The sequence below is a fragment of the Nicotiana attenuata genome, chromosome 10 (genome assembly GCF_001879085.1).
Source record: "Nicotiana attenuata strain UT chromosome 10, NIATTr2, whole genome shotgun sequence".
Lineage (NCBI taxonomy): Eukaryota > Viridiplantae > Streptophyta > Magnoliopsida > Solanales > Solanaceae > Nicotiana > Nicotiana attenuata.
Genome location: NC_031998.1, coordinates 45,318,508 through 45,341,462, shown reverse-complemented (window position 1 = coordinate 45,341,462; position 22,955 = coordinate 45,318,508). Strand labels below are relative to the sequence as shown.

Genomic DNA, 22,955 nt, shown 5'->3' with positions numbered 1-22,955 from the left:
GTTCCATTTTGAAAGACTTAGAAAAGTACAGCCCTGCAGTTTTGAGAATGTTTCGAGAACGTAAAGGGTAGATGTGGTTTACCAGAGCGTGGTAGATGCAAAGGAGTACATTGTCCAGGAATTCTACGCCAATGTGGCGCACATCAAGAAGTGGACAAAAGTAACAAAAGTGAGAAACCTCAAGGTGCGATTTGACGAGCATACCTTGAACACCTACTTAGGGGTTGATGATGTCGATCCCACACAGTACTTAGAGAAGTATGCACTTGGGGAGGCAGCTCGTCCCTGGTTAGCTGAGATTCTTGCAGCCCCTAAACTACCACCACCATGGATCACAGCAGGGGTTCCTATTTTGAGGAACACTCTGAACTTTGTGGCGAAGGGATGATAGACCTTTGTCTGCAATAGACTAGACCCGTGCCAGAATGAGACTTATCTTCCAATTCCGCGTGTAGTTCTAGTTGCTTCTATCATGGCCGGGTACCCTATCAATGTGGGTGCCGTTATATCGGCCAACATCTCTGTGATCGCGAGGAAAGCCGACTCGTTTTACCCATATCCCAACACTATTACAGAGTATCTAACAGATGCGGGGGTAGAGCCGAGGGAATATGATACGAAGGTGCGGCCGAAGAAGCTGTTCTCATGGTACTCTTTGATGCATACTACGAACCCAAAGAAGAAGGTTCATCCTCCCACCACTGCGGGCCAGTCTGACGAGCCAACTATGGTAGTTGTGGAGGTAGCTGAAATTCCATCCTCTTCGGCCGAGCCTTCCTCCAGTGCCGCAACAATGCCTCCACCACCATCTTTAATTCCCACTGCATTCCTGCCACAGGTTCCATGTCGGCTTTGAAGCCGGTGCCTATGCCTACTACTCCACTTTCTGCTCGGCGAGTCATCTAGATACTAGCGAGCCTCAACAACTAGATGTAGACAGCCACTGCAAAGCTGTCTGGTATATACAGTACTGGTGCAACACAGTCATCCATTCTGGCACCTCAGGTTCCTCCGACAATGGAAGAGATATTGAAGAAGCTCTTTGAGAACCAAACAACCATAATGAACACTTTGGTACAACATGGGTCAGTGATTGAGGAGTTGGGAAAGGAAGTAAAGAAAATAAAAAGTCCCGGGCTTCCAAGAAATCAGTTGACAAGCTCTAGAGATAGGTAACCAAGATCGCAACAGTCGAAGATCTCCCATTTGAGATGCTGATTGATCCTGTAGCACCATCAGCTATAGTGGCACCGGCTGGCCAGTTTGAGGAGCCAGACTTGGCTGGCGACACTACTGAGATAGTGCGCCAGATGTTCACCAACCCAGTCACTCCCAGAGTTGAGGATGATGAGATCTAGTTGGAGGAGACTAAGGGCGGTGACGTTGTTGTGGACACAAAGATGTCCAATGAGCCATAAAGAGTCTTCTTCACCCTTTCCCTTCCTTTACTCTTACTTTGAAACCATTGAGGACAATGCTTATTTTTACTTGGGGGGAAGGGGGTGGAGTTTATTTGATCTTATTCTGATTCCGAGACATTTGGCATGTACTTAACTTGATACTATTTTCTTCTTTCATTTCTCATTATGTATATATTCCCTCCTTTCTCGCATTATGTATATATCTTCTCTTTCTCTCTCATTATGTACATTCGTTCTGCTTTCAATAGTTTTCGTTTTGTAGCTTCTGTATGTTTATTTCCTTATTAGTTAGTGTTTGATTTGGTAGCTTCTTTTTATGTTTCAGTAGATAATAAGCCTTTGGTTTTCTTAATGCCACGGTTCTTTCCAAAGGTAGTTGTTGTGTGAATCGGGTGACTAATCCCAACTATGGATAGCGTGACAACCTTCTTAAGGGAATGAGTCTGTTTTGTATTTAGGTAATAATAATAGTAGTAATGAATAAAAAAACCTGATTAAGTCAAACTCGAAGAGTCAAACATGCTCCATTTGGCACCAACACATTTAACTACGTGATTATGGTTAGAGACAAGGATTTTTAAAAGGAAATAGCTCTAGTTAGAAACTTTGTGACTCTTGTGTTGACTTTGATATCATCGAGTGGTCTAATTGGACCATAGTGATCTTCAATCTTGAATGTGGTCGTTGTGGGACCTCAAACTATCCTCTTTAACAATCTAGTTGCATGAGGGGTGATATGCTTTGTTGATAGTCCAAGTGCCCGGGCGAAAGGTCTAGAACTTGCCCCGAATATGTTTTAAGGCAAAATCGTAACTTTTACTTGGCTTGAGAAGTGATTGTAGGCTTTCCTTGGCCCGTTTGAGTTTTCTATTGCCTACCAATGATGTCATCCCTAGTCAACCCCTTTGAGCCTTTAGCCTTTCTCTTTTGAAAACTATGTTACAAGCCTTTATCCGTTCTATCGTGATCCTCTCTTGGCACCGAGCTTTCCTTAACACTCATGTGAAACAATTGGCTGAAAAACATAAGTTTGGGGGAGAGACAAGGAAATTGAAAAAGAAGTACCAAGGCACAAAAAGAGAAAAGAAATGATGAGAAGGAAAGGCAAAGAAAATAAAAGAACAAAAAGAGAAATGCAAAAAGTGAATAAATGAAAGAGTTGAAGGGATTCAAAGAAAGGCAATGATCCCAAACATGGAGAAATATGAATGTAATGATCAAGAAAGGGTGATGTTAAGTCTCTCTAGTCCCCCGAGAAAAAGAAAGTGCTTCAAAGAATCAGCAAAGTGTGAGCCGAGAATTGAAAGATGGTGTGCTTAAGGAAGGTGTAACCACTTATCCATATTGTATCAATCCTTAATCCAAAAGCCTTCATTACATCTCAAAAGAAGTCCTACTTGATTTTGAGCCGAGTGAGCTACATTAGTGGTAATCTACATGAGGGGCAAGCCTATGGTACTAAAAGTCATACTTGTGACATTCTATTGAGAGGGATGAGTGAACCCTTCATAAACCTTTGGATTGAGTGCTATATTCTTAAGTGAGCTTTGCAAATGGAGAGTAAAAAAGGAGGACTTTAGAATCCACTATGACCTACAAGATAGAGCGAGAGTCGTTGATGAGTAAAGTCAACTCTTGATGCTCGAATGTCACAATAGATCTATATGTGCTTAAATGTTTAACTTGTTGCCTTGTCAATAATGCATGAGTGGTGTGGGTAATTGTCGGTCCCAACTGAGGCAGTGCTAAATCTGCGGACTGCAAAAACATTGCCTTGCGGCCGCAGTTGAGAATTGTGCGGCCACAGATCTCCACCTCCTGACACGATGAAGAAACATGTGGACCGCACATGGAATTGTGCGGCCGCAGAACCTCCCAAGGGGCATTTTTGTCCGAAATTGTCAGCTTTGTATAAATAGAAGAGTTTCACGAAATTAGGTCAAATTTTGAATATTTGAAGTGCTGTAGGCGTTTCTCTTTGCTTATTTAGGAAACTTTAGCTTATTTTGGTGATTTAACACTGGATTTCTATATTTTTATCTTTAAATATGAGTTTTATCTTTTCTTCTTATTTTCTTCTACACCCACTATGAGTAGCTAGATTTTTACTAGGTTGTGACCCAACCCTAGTGCGTAAACCTTATTAGTGATTAATTTTATGCTTGTTTTTGAATGGATGTTTATTGTTTACCTTGGTTCATGCTTCAATTGTTGAATTAATGATTGCAAACATTGATTCATGCCTATTTGACTTAGTCTCTTCTTGAGAAAGAGGGCCTATTCTAGATTAACTTAGCTAACAAGGAATTGGATCAATTAAGAGATTTATTAACCCAATTAAAGGGTTCAACCTAGAGATAGTAACAACCCGACTTGAGCTCTTATCAACCATTTTGATAGATACCCATTTTGTCTTGAGAAAGCCAAATTGGGCAAAACCACTCTCCGGCCGAGAGGTATTGAGTGGGCAACGTAGTGTTGTGAGCAATAATACACCCCAGTCAATAAAACGAGCATAAAAGTCTTTATCCCATTAGGCAAACACCTAGGTCATGATCACATCCCTAGGCCTTTTATATATTTGGAAAACAGTCAAAAACAATCATCTCTAGTTTTATATCTTTAAATTTGCAATCATTACCTTAATTTAGAAGTAGAAACAAAGCCCTATTTGTGGAAGTGCAATCTAGATACTTCACTTGCTCATTTTGAATATATACTACTAACTCCCATCTTAGCTCCCTGTGGATTCGACCCCGATTGTTGGGTTTTGTTATTGCAAAAGACCGTGTCATACCTATTTAGAGGCGTGCATTTGGACGTGATCAACCACAACCCACAAGCTCAAATGGTCGATCACCCATGAACGGTATGACGAGCTCGAAGAGAGTATCATCTTTGATAAGTCAGATATTGACGGTTTGGTTTTCCCTCACTGTGATGCCCTTGTTATCACTCTACGAATTTTATACACCAATGTGAGGCGCATTATGGCAGACGATGGGAGCGGAGCGTGCATTATCCACCCTCGAGTACTTGCACAAATGTAGAGCGTACATCTGGAGAAGTTACACCCCCCGTCCTGGCTGGCGGCGTCACTCTGGAAACCACCTTCCACATCATGGACCAAGACACGACGTACAATGCCATAATAGGCCGGCCATGGATACACACCATGAGAGCTATCCCTTCCAGCTTATACCAAGTCATCAAATTCCCAACTCCATGGGGAATCTTTATCATACGAGGGGAGCAACGCATATTTCGGGAATATTATCGCATCGCATTGGATTGCACGGTCACTCAACAAGCGACGGACAAAAAAAAGAGGCATAGATATCTACAGGGTTGAGGTTGATATGTGATGATAGCGAGGACGTCATCAGAGACCGGATACGGTTGAAGCCGACGGGTCGACCATAGAAGACCTTGACCCCGTTCAATTAGATAGCAACGATCACAGCAAGAAAGCTTACATCGGCTGCAAACTTCAGGAACCAAGTAAATTTCATCGAGTCTTAACTACTAACGCGGACTTGTTTGCTTTTAGCCATGTAGATATGCCAGGAATTCCAAAGGAAATCGCCACACACAAATTGAACGTTGATCCATTCCACCCCCGCTGAGACAGGTTCAGCGTAAGTTCAACTCCGCAATCAATGATGCAGTACGCGAAGAGGTCGAAAAATTATGGAGAAAGGCTCCGTCAAAGAGTCAAAATACCCCCAATGGGTCACCAATGTGGTCATGGTAAAAAAGAAAAACGGGAAGTGGTGAATGTGCGTAGACTTTACAGATTTGAATAAAGCATGCCCCAAGGATTCATTTCCTTTACCTCACATCGACCAACTCATCGACACAACGGCCGGGCATGAACTGCTGAGTTTTTTGGAGCCTACTCAGGCTATAATCAGATCCTCATGGAAGAGGAGGATCAGGAGAAAACCACTTTCATCACCCATCAGGGGACGTACTGCTACAAAGTCATGCCCTTCGGACTGAAAAAATGTAGGGGCAACGTACCAAAGGTTAGTAATAAAGATGTTCAAAGACCAACTCAGTAAAATGATGGAGGTCTACATAGACGACATGTTGGTCAAGTCCGAAAGGAAAGACGACCACATCGACCACTTGAGAAAAACCTTTGGCATACTCAGACAGTACGGAATGAAACTGAACCCCAAAAAGTGTGCATTCGGTGTGGCCTCAGGAAAATTCTTAGGTTTCCTAGTGTCACAGCGAGGTATCGAGGTCAACCCCGATTAGATCAAAGCCATTTAAGGATACCCGAGCACTTGCCCACCAAAAAATAGGTTCAGAGGTTGAATGGCCGTGTCGCTGCCCATTGGTTCATCTCGTGATCATCGGATAGGTGTCACAAATTCTTCAGTGTGCTCAAGAAAGATAATGGCCTCTAATGGACTTCAGAGTGCGTTCAAGCCCTGAAGGAACTAAAAACATACTTGTCATCGCCACCACTGCTTTCAAAACCAGAGCCGGGGGAACGTATGCTCGTCTACCTCGCCGTATCTAAAGTAGCTATGAGCGCAGTCCTAGCCCGAGAAAGCATAGGTACGGAGTCTCCCATCTATTACATTAGCAAAACATTATCAACACCGAGACGAGACACCCTCACCTCGAGAAACTAGCTCTGGCTTGGTCATAGCTTCATGAAAGCTTAGACCGTATTTCCAATGCCACCTCATCTCGATCGTCACTACTTTCCCCTTAAGAAGCATTTTGCATAAACCTGAGCTATCAAGCAAATTGGCCAAATGGGCCATCGAACTGAGCGAGCACGATATCACATATTTGTTGCGAACAACGATAAAGTCGCAAGTACTTGCAGACTTCATCGTCGATTTCAGCCCAAAAATAATACCCGAATTTGAAAGAGAAGATGTCCATGCTTCTCCCCAAACATAAGACCTCTGGGTCCTGTACACCGACGACTCATCCAATGCGTCGGGATCCGGACTGGGACTCGTACTCGAAGTCTCCACCGGCGAATTGATTCTCCAATCCATAAAATGCCTGGATATGACTAAAAATGAGGCCGAGTATGAGGCCGTAATTGCAGGCTTAAGGCTGGTGCTTAAATACGGGGCAAAACGGTTGAGACTATGCTGCGATTCTCAACTCGTGGTCAATCAAGTCATAGGGACTTTCCAAATCAAGGAACAAAGGTTACAAAAATACCAAACCGAAATCTGCAAGCTGCTGCCCGAGTTCGACGAATGTTAACTCGACCAGATCCCCCGAGCACAGAATGCCGAGGTGGACGGCCTCGCCAAATTAACAGCAACAACCAAAAACATCGCAACTGGAGACAGAAGTCTAGTCCACCTTCTCAACTCATCGATAGATCTAATCGAGGTAAGAACCATAAACCTGACCTGGGACTGATGCAGCCGTCTTGCTACATACTTGCATGACGGCGTACTTCCAATTGATAAAAAAGAGGCCAAGACATTACGAATGCATATAGCTAGGTACAACATCATTCACAACGACATGTACAAGAGAATATATGGCGGCCCTCTGGCGAAATGACTGGACCCAAATCAAACACGGTGCGTCCTTGAAGAGGTCCACGAAGGCCACTGCGGAGCTCATTCCGGAAATCGGGCTTTGGTCAGATACCTCATACGGGCAGGGTATTACTGGCCCACCATGAAAAAAGAGGCCGTAGATTTTGTGAAAAAATGCGAGCAGTGCCAAAAGTACCCCCCAATGATCCACTAAGCAGGCGAGCACCTCCACTTAGTCACTTCCCCTTGGCCGTTCATCAAATGGGGAATATACATCGTAGGCCCCCTCCCGGCGGGGCGAGGTAACGTATGTTTTCTTTTGGTTTTAACTGATTATTTCTCTAATAGGTAGACGCAGGAGAATTCGCCCAATACACGAATAGGAAGTGATCGCCTTCATATGGAAAAACATCGTATGGCGTTTCGGCCTTCCCAAAGAGATCAGTTGCGATAAAGGACCCCAATTTACAGGAAAAAAGGTCACCGAATTTTTGAGAAATGGCATATCAAAAGAATACTCTCAACACTGTATCACCCCTGGAGTAACGGGCAAGCGGAGTCCTCCAACAAATCGATACTGAACATCTTGAAGAAAAAACTCGAAGACGCCAAGGGGCAATGGCCGGAATTACTACCAGAAGTGCTCTAGACTTACCGAACAATGCCAAAGACGAGCATAGGAGAGACGCCTTACTGATTAGTCTATGGGACTGATGCTGTAATATCGGTCGAAGTCGGAGAACCCGGTCTGAGATACTCCCACGAGAGTGGGCCGAGGAACGACAAAAGCAGAAGACAAGAGCTCGACGAAGTCGAAGAACGAAGGGATATGGCCTACATAAGGATGATCGCCCAAAAACAACAAGCAGAACGCTATTATAACAAAAAGGCAAAGGTCAGATCGCTCGAAGTCGGGGACTACGTGCTCAGCTAAAACACAAGCAACCAAAGACCCATGGGAAGGTAAACTGGGAACAAATTGGGACGGCCCATACAAAATCATGGCAACAGCAAATAAAAGATCATTCCAACTAGAAACAAGGGAAGGAAAGCTACTGTCAAACAACTGGAATATCACCCACCTCGAGTACTTCAACTTTTAAGAAAAAGTGTCCTCCAAGTCGTACTCTTTTTTCACTCACTTGAGTTTTGTCCCAATTGGGGTTTTTCAAGGAGGTTTTTGACGAGGCAACGAAGGGGACACACCAAGTTGAAGTGTGAACAGACGGAGGCAAAGGACGGCTAGTTCATTGCTCGACCGCTCAAGATTTCTCCCGCCCGACCAATAAAGGGACTAAATAGACTGGGACTGGAACGCCGGCCAATGCCTGGAAAAACATGTAAATTTCTCAAAGTGTATGAACAAAGCTACAAACTTGACTTTTTCATCAATATTCTTGCATACATTATTCCATACTTTTCCGTCAGATCCAAGAATAGTCCGAACATTCTAGGATTTATCTGTCACTCATCATTGTCAGGAGGAACAATCATCTAGTTCATTCATTATTGGGTGAATCACTCCTCCTATTTACTTAAATATCATTTATTGTTATTTATTGCTAGTTACTCCTTCATTATTGCCCATACCTTCTGGAATATTAAATGTATATTACTGTCAATTTCCCACTAATTCAATCCTACGTTATCCGTGCTTTCAAGATCTATATCTAGAGATATTATCAATAACTATATTTAACCCTTCATTACATAATATATAATAGTTTAACCGAAAGTTAATACTTGGTCAAACAAATACTATGGTATAACATTTTATATAAGAACATCTCATTAAAGGAAACAAGAAATTGTGCTATTCTTTTTTGAATAGACTATTCCTATATCTAGCCTCTCGCTTCTGCAACTAGTAAGTCACACTTACAAATTAGCAATGTATGCTGGTTCACATTTACACTATGTTGCTCGGACTCGCTAAAAATTTTGCCGGGTGCGTGTCGGATTCTTCAAAAATAATATATTTTTAAAAGATCCGACACGGGTGCGGCATCATTTAGAAAGTCCCCGCAACATAGCATTTACATGATTAACATAGCTATAATTCCAATAGTCTGAGACTTGAAAGAATTTTTGGAAAGAATGTCTACTTTATGTACTAGTTCATGTAAAAAATTAATGTGCTATATCTCAAAGAATGTCTTTTTCTGTTTTATAGTTATTTAACATTGCCTGACGGAAAGAAACAAAATTTGATGCACTCAATTCTTAATTCTATTTACTGTTTTAATGGAGTTAAGTCATTTTTAGATAAAGTATGCATTATATAATGGTTTCATATTCTTTACCATTCTATTAAATTGATAAAGAAGTATTTTCATACTTGAACAATATTTTATTTTCTTACAGTTGAACATAGCATTGGTTAAATGATAAGTTCAGTACACGCCTCTTAATTAAAAAACTTGAAGAATTAATGTCTGAAAATGTGTAACCTTAGTTAAAAAAAGAAAAAGAAAAAAGAAGGTTGGATTGTATAGAGTGAGAAAGTATGAAAAAAGAAGAAGAATTAACCTAAATAGCCGTCCATCCAGCTGCATAAATTAAAAATAGCCAGTAAATGTGATATATGTATAATATGTATATACCGTATATTATCAATATATATCTATGTACATCGACTAGATAAAGTAAATAGTGAATCTGACCGACTATTTATATAAATATCCCCAAAATATTTAAAGCGTATAGTATTTGAAGATAAATGTATTTTTTAGCCGCTTCATAAAATAATAGCTGATAATATATATATATATATATATATATATATATATATATATAATATATATATAATATACATAGTTTATATTTTGTGGCAAGGAAATATAATTAGTTTGGGCCGACCGGGTTGCCCATATTTGAAAGGACTTGGCCCAAGCCTTGCCTATAGCGGGCTGGATGTACTAGAGCCCAAATAGTTGTTGTTCCACCTTAAACCCAGTTGCTAAACCCTTCCCTGCAAACTTCCTCTTCTTCTCTATTTCTGCAGAATCGAACTGTTTGTTTCTCCTTTTCTCCCTTTATCTCTGAATGATTTCTCCTTTGTCATAAACCAAAGCAGATTTCAATTCAAACTTATTTGCTTGTCATAGCTCAATTTGCTACACTAATTTGCATTTAACAAGTTAGAACCAAATCAAATAATCAAAAGCAGCAGACTCATCCATGGCTTCTTCTACATTATCAAAGAAGCAGAAAAAGAGTGACAAATACTCATTATCAGAACTCAAAACCCTAGGTCATCAGCTTCTTTCTTCAAGAGCCCACGTCAACAATCTTCCTCTCCTCCTCTCGTTTATCACACCCACCACTCGACCGCAATACGCCCTCGAATCTCTACTTTCTCTTCAATCCTTCTTCACTCCTTTGCTTCCTCAACTCCCTTCTTCTTCCGTCTCCTCCTCAGACTCCCAAAATGATCCGGAGTTCATTTATCGAATATGGGTTCGTTCCAAGTTTGACGACTTCGTTCAATCCCTACTGGATATTGCTACCTGTTCGCAATCCGATGAAGCACTTAGAGTAAGGACAAGTTCGACTGTTAATTTTTTGTTTTAAATTGTCTAATTTCAAGGGTATAATATGTGTGTTAATTGTATATTGGGTGATTAGGAAGTTGTGTTGGACACGTTGATGGAGTTTGTGAAAGTTGGAAATGGTGGGAAGTTTCACTCTGCCATTTACCACAGGCTTCTTCATATCTTTGTAAGTTACAGCTTATTTGGATGGTGGTTACCCATCGTTTCATAATGTATAGTTTTGTACTGTATATTAGTTTGGAATACAACGTTTGAATAAATATATTGGCCACTGCTTTGTTGTTTCACTGGTTCTGTTATTGAAGATAGTTTGTTTGTCTTAAAATGTTGCAGGTTCATTCCTCTCTCGGGGTCGATGATATTTTGCCTGAATTGCTGGCATCAAAGTATTTTAAGTACATTGATATCCGGTATGATGACTATGTCCTCAAATGATTATGTTTACTTGCGTGTGAGTGTGTGTTTTTTTTCCGGGGTTTGGGGGGGGGGGGGGTGGTTGAGTAAAAGTAGGAGATTTTAAGGAGAAGGGAAGTAGTGGAATTTCTTAATTCTACTTTTAGCATGGCTAAGATACACTTCCATATGCTAAGACTTCAATAAAAATTCATATAGTTCTGTCTGTTTGCTCCCTTGATCCTGTTGGTTGCTTTCCTGTTAATCAGCTTAGCATTTCAAATATACGATTAGCAGATACATTTTTACAGGTTATGCTGATTTGTTGGCTTCTTTCATCAGATATTTTACTTATATCAGCATGGAGAAGCTTTCTCGAACTGTAGAAGCCATAGATATCTCTGGTATCACTGATATCCTGTCTTTACCTCCTCTATTTTTCTTGAACTTGTTTTCATGCCTTTTTGGTGTTTCCACCATCAGATGATAAAAATGAGAGCCCAGACACCATCGATGTGGACAAGCCAAAATCAAGGTTGGTTTTAGTTATCCGAGTGATGCTGATTGCCTTCAATGAGCAATTATTTAATGGACAACACACTCTTTTATCACTTGGACAATGCAACATTTTTTCCTACACAAATAATGTGTTAACTATTTTTCTTTTTATATTGGATGCTGATTGTTTCAACAGCATTTCATTAACTATGGTAGATAATTGAGCTACAGAAAGTGAAGGCAACTAATGTTGTTGCACTACGATTATGTCACCTGCTTTTGATGCTTCAGGTTGATTTATTTATCCAGAAACTGTTTGTTCGTTGATCCTTTTACTTGCTTAAAAGGATAAGTTTAGAATTACTTTTCATTTTTCTTAAATTTTAAAGTGGCACCCCTAAACTGAATATACAGATAGCTAGGATGGTAGAGAAACGTATACTAGTATTTGCCAAGTTTATCTTCATGACACAGTATTTGCAGAACTTAGAGATTTGGAAATGGTTGCTTTGGCAAGCTGTTCTCTTTTTATTTTTTATTTTTTTTTATTTATTTTTGGCTTTGTACTCTGTTTTATCACCTTTTTAGATTCAGGATATTTTTCTAACTATTTAGTTTACTGTAGAAGTCTTTTCTTTTTAATCCTTATCCTGAAATGTTTCTAAACTCTACTGCATATTAAATACTTTGCTAGTCAATTTTTCTCGAAGTCTATATGATGGTTTTTTTTGGTTCGGTGTGCCACATCTCCTTTCAACTTATAGAAGCAATTCTTCCTTTTAGTCAATACCCAGAAAGTTCTAGTTTGTTAGTGTCCAAATGTTGTACTCAACATTCTCCTTTTTTAACTTTGCTTTTCTTGATTTAATTTAAAGCTTGGCCCTCTCAACTCACAAGTTATATCATCTACTCTCTCGTATCCCTCCCCTGGAAGGTTCAGATGGAAAATCAGAATATGATATGTGGAATGGTGCAGGTTAGTAACTTAACCAATTGTTGAATCCTGACTTAGAGCTTCATCTGTATTTGACATCTGCTTCTGATATATGGAAGAATGTTTGTCCTAGCAAATTTCACAACTCATCTTTGCAAATGTTGTTTTTTCTAATTATTGTTGTTCAATCACTTCTTGCGAACAAATAATTTTTTGTAAGTTTTTACCAATGTATGTCAACTGTTATTATGGATTGAAAAGATTCGAAAAGGTCAAATCTTTGATGATTCCGCCATCTATGATTGAGTTGCGAAAACTTCTGGATAGGTATCCTACATCTGAATTGAATTCGGGTATTTGCTATTTTTGTTTTTGCTTTATATAGTTTCCGAAGTAAGTCGGTCTGAAGACCGTATAAAGGGTGGGGGTTGTGATGGGTTGACGGTCAGGGTAAAACAATCTAATTATGATGAATCCTCTGAATAGAATGTGGGTCTAATAAGCCAAAATGGACAATAGCGGATTTACATGGTAGACCCCAACTTGTTTGAGTTTGAGGTATTTTTGTTTGATTGCATTTTGAGTGTACGCGCTTTTAGCCCCTTGTTTTATAAAAGGTGTTTCTTTTATCACGTTCCTACATAATGCATCTGTTCTATTGGCTTTATGGGAAATAGCAGTCTCAGTAGGGTTTCATCGAAAAAGGTAGTAGCAATCCTCGTCAAATATTGGTATTTGAGCTCCCAATATATTGAAAAGGATAAAATGAGTCTTGATTGTCCAAAAGAATTTTGTTACGAGAAGTAGTTGAAGGAAAAGAACAAACAACCATTTCAGCTTGGTCTTTGTGGTATTTCAATTTTTTTTGGGTTTAATTTTGTTTGTTGTCTAGGAGGTGCGCTCGGCTGGCTTTGGTAGGTATGTTAGGAGGTAGAGGGCGCCTAAGAAGTATTGGGGGGAGGTGATCAGGCAGGACATGGTGTGACTTCAGATTACTGAGGACATCACCCTTGATAGGAAGTTGTGGAGATCGAGCATTAAGGTTGTAGGTTAGGAGGTAGTTGAGCATATTTCTACTTCGTACCAGAGCGAGGCTAGTCTCATAGGATTTTGTCTTAGACTGCTAGTGGTAAATGTTGTGTTCATACTATTCTTCCGTTTTTCATAGTGTCGGGTCTTATTTACTGGTTATTGTTTTGCTTTTCATCTATTTTCTGGTTCTTGTGATGCTGTTACTTTTTTATGGTTTCTGTTGATGGTACTAATATATTGCCTCTTTTCTTCTTCTTGAGCCGAGGGTTTATCGGAAACAACCTCTCTACTCCCTCGGGGTGGGGTAAGGTCTGCGTGCACACTACCCTTCCCGGACCCCACTAGTGGAATTTTATAGGGTTGTCGTCGTTGTTGTCTAGGATAATTGCTATACGTCCAAGCTTTCTCATCGGTAGTTGGAAGCAGAACTTTGGGAACTAGGAAGTTTGATGAGCCTCCTAATTAGATTCCTCTCTTTTATTAACCTAGCTACTAAAATCCAAAGCTTGTAGTTTGATGAAAGATCAAATCTTTCTAGATTAAATGCCTCACATTGTTTTCTTTGGGATAAGGTAAACAAATATACTAATGATGGGGAAATCCCATATACAAGCTGTATTCTGAAAGGCAGAGAACCTGCACAAATGGCATCATGTTATATTTTTAATAATACCCGAATACATAGCTGCGATACGTATAAGATGCATATATCACTCTATTTGATTTTGATTTTTGAAATATCCCTTAAGCAGGATTGTCCAATTTCAGTTTTAGCAGTTTTTAGTTTTTACCATTTCAGACCTAAAGCAAGCTGTTCGTATCATTTTCTTTGCAATGCTTGTAATATGTCCTATACTAAATGTTTGTGTCTTATTGCTTCTCTTTGCTGTGATCTTATATTTATGTGGATTTAGGTATATTTGCTGGGAAAGAGAATGACAAAGGACATAGCGGAAAGCAATGCAAGGATGAATCCTCTAATATCAAGGTATCTAGTGAAACACCTTGTGATATGTAAAAAAAATGAAGAAGAAAAAAGGACATTTTCCTCTGTGTACCTCACATTGTTGGATTGTTCTGCAAGGACATCTGCTGATTCTTTGTGTTTTCAAGCTAGCTAATGTTTTAAGTACTTTGTAATCTTCAGGTATCTCCAGCCAATATTGCAAAAAAGATGAAACTGAAATTTACTAAAGCCTGGATATCATTCCTTAGATTACCACTTCCAATTGATGTTTACAAAGAGGTAAATAAACAGTTCCATTGACTGGATATCCATTTTATCTGTTGGAACAAGGTCTTGTGCTTGTTGTCTTTTGTACTGCTTATGATCTCTGCTCTTTCTCTTCTTATCCAGTATCTCTTGATTCAAGTTGTGGTAAGTGATGCTGTCATATTACACTTGATTTTGATTTGACTTTTAAAGTTTTACAGTGCAGAGCATGTTTAAGTGAAGATATAGATATTCGTCCTATGGCTAATAGTCCCTCTATATGATAGTTGCATATTTCATGAATGTATTTTTATCATGAAACTGTGCAAAGTTGTGATATGTAAATATGGCTTTGAACAACCTCAACCAGCCTTTGATGGGGAAAAAATTATGGGACGGTGGAGTAAATCTATTTCACATTTAATTATTGGAAACAGCCTCTCTACCTGTTAGGTAGGGGTAAGGTCTACATACATACTACTCTCCACAGACCCCACCTGGTGGGAACATACTGGGTTTGTTGTTGTTGTTGTTGTTGAATTCTGCTTTAGATCCTCTAAAAGATTTGGTTGAAGTGGTAGTAAAATTTTCATTTTTCCATCTGTAACTCCTTTGCTGGTACCATCTACCTATTCTTTTGTTTATAAGGTAACGAATTCTTGATTACTCCAAAGCAAGCTTTTGTGATTAAATTCTGTTTTTTTACTCCTGAAACACGATAGTTATGACGATATCGCTTCTATAACATTCTCTTTTGCTTTCTGATCTCAGGTTCTGGTGAACCTTCATCAAGTTGTTATTCCGTATCTGTCTAATCCTCTCATGTTGTGGTAATACGTTGTACCTTTTTCTTGTTCTTGTACTAATTCTATTCTTTCAGACTTGATAATCCTTGTTGAGTGACTGCAGTACCTTTTCATATGCAGTGATTTTTTAACACGGTCGTATGATATTGGTGGGGTAGTCAGTGTGATGGCTCTTAGCAGCTTGTTTGTTCTCATGACACAACATGGTCTTGAATACCCCAACTTCTATGAAAAGCTTTATGCTCTATTGGAACCCTCCATTTTTATGGCAAAGCATAGGGCTAAGTTCTTTCAGGTAATATCAAAAACTTTGCTTTCCCCTCTTTGTATTGGTTTACTATTCGGACTATCAGACTATCAAATCTGTTTTGGGGGATTATAATTTATGCTTAGTGGGTTTTGGTTTAAGTGCTGATTGACTTGAGCTGCTATAGATCTCCCATATGTAACATGAATTCCCCCCTGAGGGCAAGTGCTTTCGGCCGGAATAAATTGTATCTTTTGCTGTACACTTCCATGGAAGTGTTAATTACTGTCTGCTTGTATGTGATGTTTTCCTGAAGAGTACAATTAACATGCAAGCAACCACAATCTCTCTTGGAAATGTTCTGCATATGCTATGTTTTCTGCATATGGTTTTAGTTGGATAACTGTCATTTCTGTAGTTGGGGAAGTTGAAGTCTGCTCTTTCAGGTTCATAATGTTCATCGTAGTTTCGTCATTGCTTCTATCAAGTATGCATACTGAACTGATGTTATCAAGCAGAAAAAAGGGATACCTGAACTATTTCGTGTATTGCTCATTGAAAATTCAGCTGATTCCTGAGCAATAAAATGTTCAGAAGCTGTCAGTACAACATCATTTACTTGTAAAATAATTTGCTTTATTGATCTTGATGGAAATATCTTTTTCAATATGCTGTAATATTGTAGATCTAGTTATTATGTTTATGGACACTAACTGCAAAATGTTACTTGCAGCTTCTTGATTCGTGCCTGAAATCACCACTTCTTCCTGCATATTTGGCGGCTGCTTTTTGTAAAAAACTCAGTCGGCTTTCGCTCGCTGTCCCTCCTTCAGGAGCATTAGTCATTGTTGCTCTAATTCATAATCTCTTAAGGAGACATCCTTCAATAAATTGCTTGGTGCACCAGGTAAGGCTATGGGGTCTTGCCCTTTTTTCTGCTGAAGTCATTCTTTGAGATGTCGTATCTATGTGGGACAGTGAGGAGATAAGGTGAAACTTAGAGCCTGCTAGTTCGTGTAAACGACAAACTATTAAGTAGTTGAGTAAAACAGATCTAAATAGAGCGGGATGGATGTACAACATTCATATAGTTGACCCCAACTAGTTTGGGATTGAGGAGTAGTTACTTTTGTTGGATGACACTCAAAAGTGCAAATCATTTCTGGCTGGAAAATGTCATAGTAATGTTTTCTGCCTGCTTCCTTACCACTGTTAAAGTTGTACAAGTGTTCCATTCATGCCTGTAGAGGATCAAAAGCTTATTTGAGATAAAATTCTTTGTAGGAGGATGGTAATGAGACTACGAAAGACATTACAGAAGCAGAGAGGGAGACTGATGACAGCATCGAGGACTCCAGTGCCAGCAGAGAAATATCAAACATCAAGCCTGGCATTGATCTTTTTGATGACAAGCAGACTGATCTGTTGAAGGCTAACGCAATGAGTAATTTTCTTGTTTCATGAGTTGCCGTATTTATAAAGTTCATTCATTCAGCTGTCACATTCTCATGCATCTCTCCTATATCTCTTCTTGTTTCTTTCTAATTGAGTTGAAAAGGCATTGGCAAGACTTTACAACTGTAAGCTCCAGTTATTCAACCAGTGTAGTGTCATGCATTTTGCCATCTCCTTTTTTCTTTCTAATCAGTTAAAGGGCTTTTCAAAGTCCCAAGTCAACTCAAATTGGTACTTGTCTATTTATTCGTTTATTATTATTATTATTTTTAATTTTTTTTTTCCGGCTGAGAAAACTTTTCTATCTTCTTTGGGTGAAAAGGGGTGGCCGAGGAATTACTTGGCCTTTCTTAGATGCATGACCTTTGCAAATGTGTTGAGAATAAATGTAAATGTTTTTCTTTTGGCATTTCAACTTTTGTTTATTAGCTGTAACTTTAGGTGGATGTTAAGTTTTCTGGACCTTCAATCCCAGTGTTTTTGCTTTAGTCATTTGAAATGTTTTGGTTGTTGGGATATTTGTAAGGTATAAAAGTGGGCGCTTCCTCAGTGTAAAGTTTTGATTTCCTTGTTTAAAACACTATTCTTGGCAAAGGTGATGTGTTAAATTCTCATTCCACAGGGAGCTCTCTATGGGAGGTTGAAACTCTCCGTCATCACTACTGCCCACCGGTTTCAAGGTATGATAATTATAGTTTTCGCTGTGTTAATGTGCATTTCTGGTTAGTTCAATTGTGCTTTTCAACTAAGTCTTCCTTTTTTCTTTCATGTGTTGTTAGATTTGTTTTATCCCTTGAGAATGATTTGACGATCAGAGCTAAAACTACTGAAGTAGCAGTCAAAGATTTCAGTTCTGGTTCATATGCGACGATTTTTGGTGATGAGGTAATGCTCATTAAGTAACTATATTTGTTTTGGTTTTAATCATCCACTTACTGGTTGATAACACTTTTTCTTTTTTTTTTTTTTAAAAAAAATTGCTGCAATTGCTTGACGGTAGTCTTCTCTATTATGTTTGCTTGTATAACCAATGAAGTGTCTCGCTTGGCCTTAGTCGCTTTTCCATTTCTCTTTTGGGTTCATAGTGGATTAAATCTCTTCTAGTATTTTAGGTTTTTGACATTCTTTTTACTGGTTTTAGCATTTTTAGCTCCCTGTCTCATTGTGTGCTGACCATCTACCGCCTTTTATTGTATCCGTTAATGTTCCATGTAATGGCATTCTAACATTAATACTTTGTTGCAGATTAGGAGACGAGTTAAACAGGTTCCCCTTGCATTCTACACAGCAACTCCAACTAACTTATTTTCGGAGTCAGATTTTCCGGGTTGGACTTTCAAATTGAAGGATGAGGATAATACTGCAGTGCTGGACAACACATCCAAAGAAAATGGTCATATTTCTGCAAAACGAAGTCGAGTGGAGAGCTCATGATATTATTGAACCAAATGGTTCTTAACCTTTGTTTGACTCCTGTGAATGTTTATTCAATTTTTTGTTCTTTCTAATTTGTATCTTGATTCATTCAAATTTCTCATTTCTTCCTCTTAGGAAGCAAAATTTTGACATTTTCACCAAGCTGTACCTTAATGCTGACTGACTTGTTCGCATTTGCCGTTGATAAACTCTTGTATCTGGTTATTGTAGAATAGCCTAGATTATTATCAGGGAGGATATCAACTTTTTCAGTCGAAACACCAATCCTGTGGGCCAGAAATCTTATTGGCCACCCCGTTGCTGAGAATCTCAGGTCCCCACCTTATTCTTTACTCCCTTTCTTTAGATGAAAAATAAGGAAACTTTTGAAATGTGGTCCTGAAAGCTCAAGGGGCAAAAATTTTGTGGGACCATGATATTTGGTTATTATAAAAACTTTTTATTAAGGATAAAGTGGGTAAAATGAAGAGTTTAAAGAAATTGTTTTCAATATAGATATGTGTCATTCTTTTTGGAACGGACTAATAAGAAAAGTATGTCATTTAAATTGAAACGAAAGGAGTAGCAATTTTGGAACCGGTTTTTTGATTATAAGGTGTTTTTAAGGCACCTAAGGGTGTGACCTAGTGGTTAATGAAGTTAAAAGAGAATTATTAGGTAGTAGGTTCAAATTCTATTGGGCGATCTCTTCCGCTTAATTTAAGCCTTGGTAGATAAAGTTATTGGGTACTTGTGCTGGTTGGAGATATCCGGTAGAATTAATTGGGGTGCGAGCAAACTGGTTCGGACATCACCGTCATAAAAAGTGTCTACATTACTGGTGAGCAATGTTTTAAAAGGCGAGGGCGTGAGACTAGGCGTAAGCCCCGAGACATGGGGCGTAAGTCCCATGGATCTTTAAATTTTACTAATTTCAAGAATTTTAAGATAGCATAAAATAAAAAATAATTATAAAAATTATATTAAAATCATAAAACTAAAATAAATAATCTATTTAAAATATTTATAATTTATAATTCAACTATGATAATATGAAAAGTATGACATATATCGCAAATTAGCTGCAACGCCGTTACAACTCAAACATCAAAAGTAATGTATTTGATACAAAATCTTATATGTATCTCTTAAGGAGTAATAAATCTTGAAAGAATTTCGATATTATAATTTGATATTTTTCTTTAAACTACTCCTTTTATTTGAATATCTTCTATTTTGAAAAGAACATTTATATTAAAAACATAACTCACAATTTAAATATGATTCTCTAGATCATTTATTTTTAAGTTTGAACAAGTGTTAATAAAGTGACATATAATTTCACCATACAATACCATGATAACTAATTAATTTGTTAAAAAGTTACTAGCTATAATGAGCTATTTTAAATTAATAAGTATTTGTATCTCGTAACAGTGAAAAAAATAATTATTTGAAAAAATAATTATGAAAAAATTACAGACTTACTATAGTAAAAAGTACAAAACAAGTTAATAAAATAAATACTTTTTTAAATGAAAGATTTTATTTAATATTACCACATAGCAATCTTAGTGGATAACATGCAATAATTTTTATATTTAATTATGACATAAAATACTCTCAACTTAATGATTTATGATTAAGAAAAAAGTAATTTGAATAGTCAACGATTTTTAAGAAACATTTGAGGATTAACAAGCTTAGTTACATACAATGTATAAAAGTTCTATTAGGCGAGCCCAGTTACGTGGGCGTTGGGCGTGCCCTGGGGCGGTAAGCCCTGATGGATGAGGCGTAAGTCTCACGAACTAAGCCCCACAAATAAGCCAGGGGGCGTTACGAGTGCTTCCGCCCCGGGGCGATTCCCCGGGCGAGTCTCAATTCTGCTTTTAAAACAGAGCTTGGTGAGTACTCGATATTACAAGATTACATAATGCTCTCATTGAGATTTTTACATTCCTATGCCACATTTAGGAAATCTTATTACCCTCAATGTTTAAGGTTTGACTTAATTTACACTTAGTTTACAATTACGCAATTCTTATACCAATAATTATTAAGGTATAATTAAATTGTACATTTTTTACTCCTTTAATTTAAAGGAATCTTGCAAGTTTTCTCTCTCCTAACCCTCAGTCCACCCACGTTTACCATACCCACGTTCTTTTACCATTTTCCAATCTCTAAAACAAAATTCTCCCTCTAAATTCACAGAAAATTGAAGAAACCCTTCAACAAAGTTGGTTCCCCATTTTACTCTAGTTGAAGTTCATCAATGAAGAACAACAAAGTTCATCAAAATTGAAGTCAAATCTTCAAAGTTCATACACACATTGACCTTCAGCTTCAAATTTTCTCAATGAAGAAGAACAAACCTTCAAAGAGACAAGAGAGCAGCAATTCCACCATTGACAGCCATTAAAAAGCTTTGAAGCTTTGAATTTAAATTTGGGTTTTCAAAAATCATTACTCCCTCCGTTCCAGTTTATGTGAACCTATTTCCTTTTGGTTCGTTCCAAAAAGAATGGACACTTTCTAAATTTAGAAACAATTTAGCTTAAACTTACAATTCTACCCTTAATGAGAAGCTTTTATAACCACACAAATATTCTGGGCCCCTTTTTGACTTGTTTAGGACCACAAATTTCAAAAGTCTTCGCTTTTTCTTAAACTCCGTGCCCAGTCAAACAGGTTCACATAAATTGGAACGGAGGGAGTATTTATTTTGATTGGGTGTTGTTGAAAATAATTGGGAATATGTTTTGGAGTTTATATCTCAATTTTGAGGGGTTTTGGTGAAGATTAGACTTGGTTTTGACTGAAATTCAGATTGAAACTCGAAGAAGAAGAAGAAGAAGACATATTGCAGAAACTGTAGATAAATTGTAGATAAATTGTGCAGAAGATTTTGTAGAAGTTTTAGTCGTTTTGGATTTGTGAAAACAGAAAACAATGCATCTACAATCAGAATACAAATAATCTACAATTTATCTACAAAATATCTACAAACTGGATACATTGAATTTTAATATCCCAATTCTCATTTCAATTGTAACATAATTGGAATTTTCGACATAATTGCATTTTTTGCAGAAGATTTGTAGAAGTTTTAGTAGTTTTTTATTTGTGAAAACAGAAAACAAAGCACCTACAATTAGAATACAAATAATCTACAATTTATCTACAAAATATCTACAAACTGGGTACATTGAATTTTTATATCCCAATTCCCATCCAATTGTAGCATAATTGTAATTTTTGACATAATTACGTTTTTTCAGAAGATTTGTAGAAGTTTTAGCCGTTTTTTATTTGTGAAAACAGAAAATAAAGCATCTACAATCAGAATACAAATAATCTAAAATTTATCTACAATTTCTGCAATGTCTTCTTCTTCTTCTTCTTCTTCTTCTTCTTCTTCTTCTTCTTCTTCTTCGAGTTTCAATCTGAATTTCAGTCAAAATCAAGTCTAATCTTCACCAAAACCCCTCAAAATTGAGATATAAACTCCAAACCATATTCCCGATTATTTTCAACAACACCCAATCCAAACAAATAATGATTTTTGAAAACCCAAATTTGAATTCAAAGCTTTCAAGCTTTTTAATGGCTATCAATGGTGGAAAATATCTGGAAGAATATTTACTTCCATAATTGTAGCGCGCCTAAATAGGAATATCTGGAAGAATATGATTTGATCTGATTTACGCCAAATCTTTTTAGAATATTCTGTTTCTCAATTTTAGCTCGACAAATTAGGAAGATTCAACTACTATTAATTTGTATTTAACTGATTGGTATAATAACTGTAGAATAAATGTGGATAGGGCGGGTAAATTAGAAACTAAGCACATTTTTGGTAATAGGATTTCATATATGGTATAGGAAAGAAAAAATCACTAATTTATTCACGGATATAGTGTAAAAGGTTATCTCATGATTTGCTAAGGACCAGTAGGACCAACCATTGTCTAAGACTTTTTAGGTTGGTATGGTCTAAAACAAAGTTATCCTTTGCCCCACTATATAGGTTAGATAGTATACACTACTAGGGGTGGCAATTTGAGCCCAAACCCATCCAACTCGCCCAGAGATTAATGAGTTGGGCTACAAATATTTTAGCTCATAGGTTAATTTGGACTGAGCCCAAGTTTACCCATTATTTTTTATAGCTCATTCTGACCCATTAAGCAGCTCAAATACAACCTATGAAATTCACCTAGAACAAAGGGATCTCACCCAACTTATCTAGAAATTTACTTAGTTGCCCAATTTTACTTTTTTTTTTTTTTGTATTTTTAATTTTCTGTTCTTTTGTTTTATTGCACTACCCATCCACCCTACCCCTATATATATATATATATATATATATATATATTTTAGTTATTTTTAATTTTGGTTATTTTTTCTTTCGCCCTACCCCCCCCCGTCCCCTCGTCGTCGCCGCTACCC

General features: G+C 37.8%; 1 protein-coding gene across 1 annotated transcript; it reads left to right on the top strand.

The window, feature by feature from the left end:
• Nucleotides 9,909-18,694, top strand: LOC109233432 (nucleolar complex protein 4 homolog). The gene is made up of 15 exons (XM_019399305.1): nucleotides 9,909-10,489; nucleotides 10,580-10,672; nucleotides 10,840-10,916; nucleotides 11,242-11,303; nucleotides 11,383-11,434; nucleotides 12,273-12,373; nucleotides 14,278-14,351; nucleotides 14,511-14,609; nucleotides 15,348-15,406; nucleotides 15,503-15,677; nucleotides 16,363-16,536; nucleotides 16,914-17,073; nucleotides 17,707-17,764; nucleotides 17,864-17,969; nucleotides 18,330-18,694. The coding sequence occupies exons 1-15, from the start codon at nucleotides 10,133-10,135 to the stop codon at nucleotides 18,516-18,518; spliced, it is 1,836 nt and encodes a 611-aa protein (XP_019254850.1). The 5' UTR covers nucleotides 9,909-10,132; the 3' UTR covers nucleotides 18,519-18,694.

Bases quoted from the DNA above. Each gene is read 5' to 3' on its own strand.
- LOC109233432 (XM_019399305.1), top strand. From the start codon at position 10,133: ATGGCTTCTTCTACATTATCAAAGAAGCAGAAAAAGAGTGACAAATAC. The intron at 14,610-15,347 runs GTAAATAAACAG...TTCTGATCTCAG, and splicing joins CAATTGATGTTTACAAAGAG to GTTCTGGTGAACCTTCATCA. The intron at 17,970-18,329 runs GTAATGCTCATT...ACTTTGTTGCAG, and splicing joins CGACGATTTTTGGTGATGAG to ATTAGGAGACGAGTTAAACA.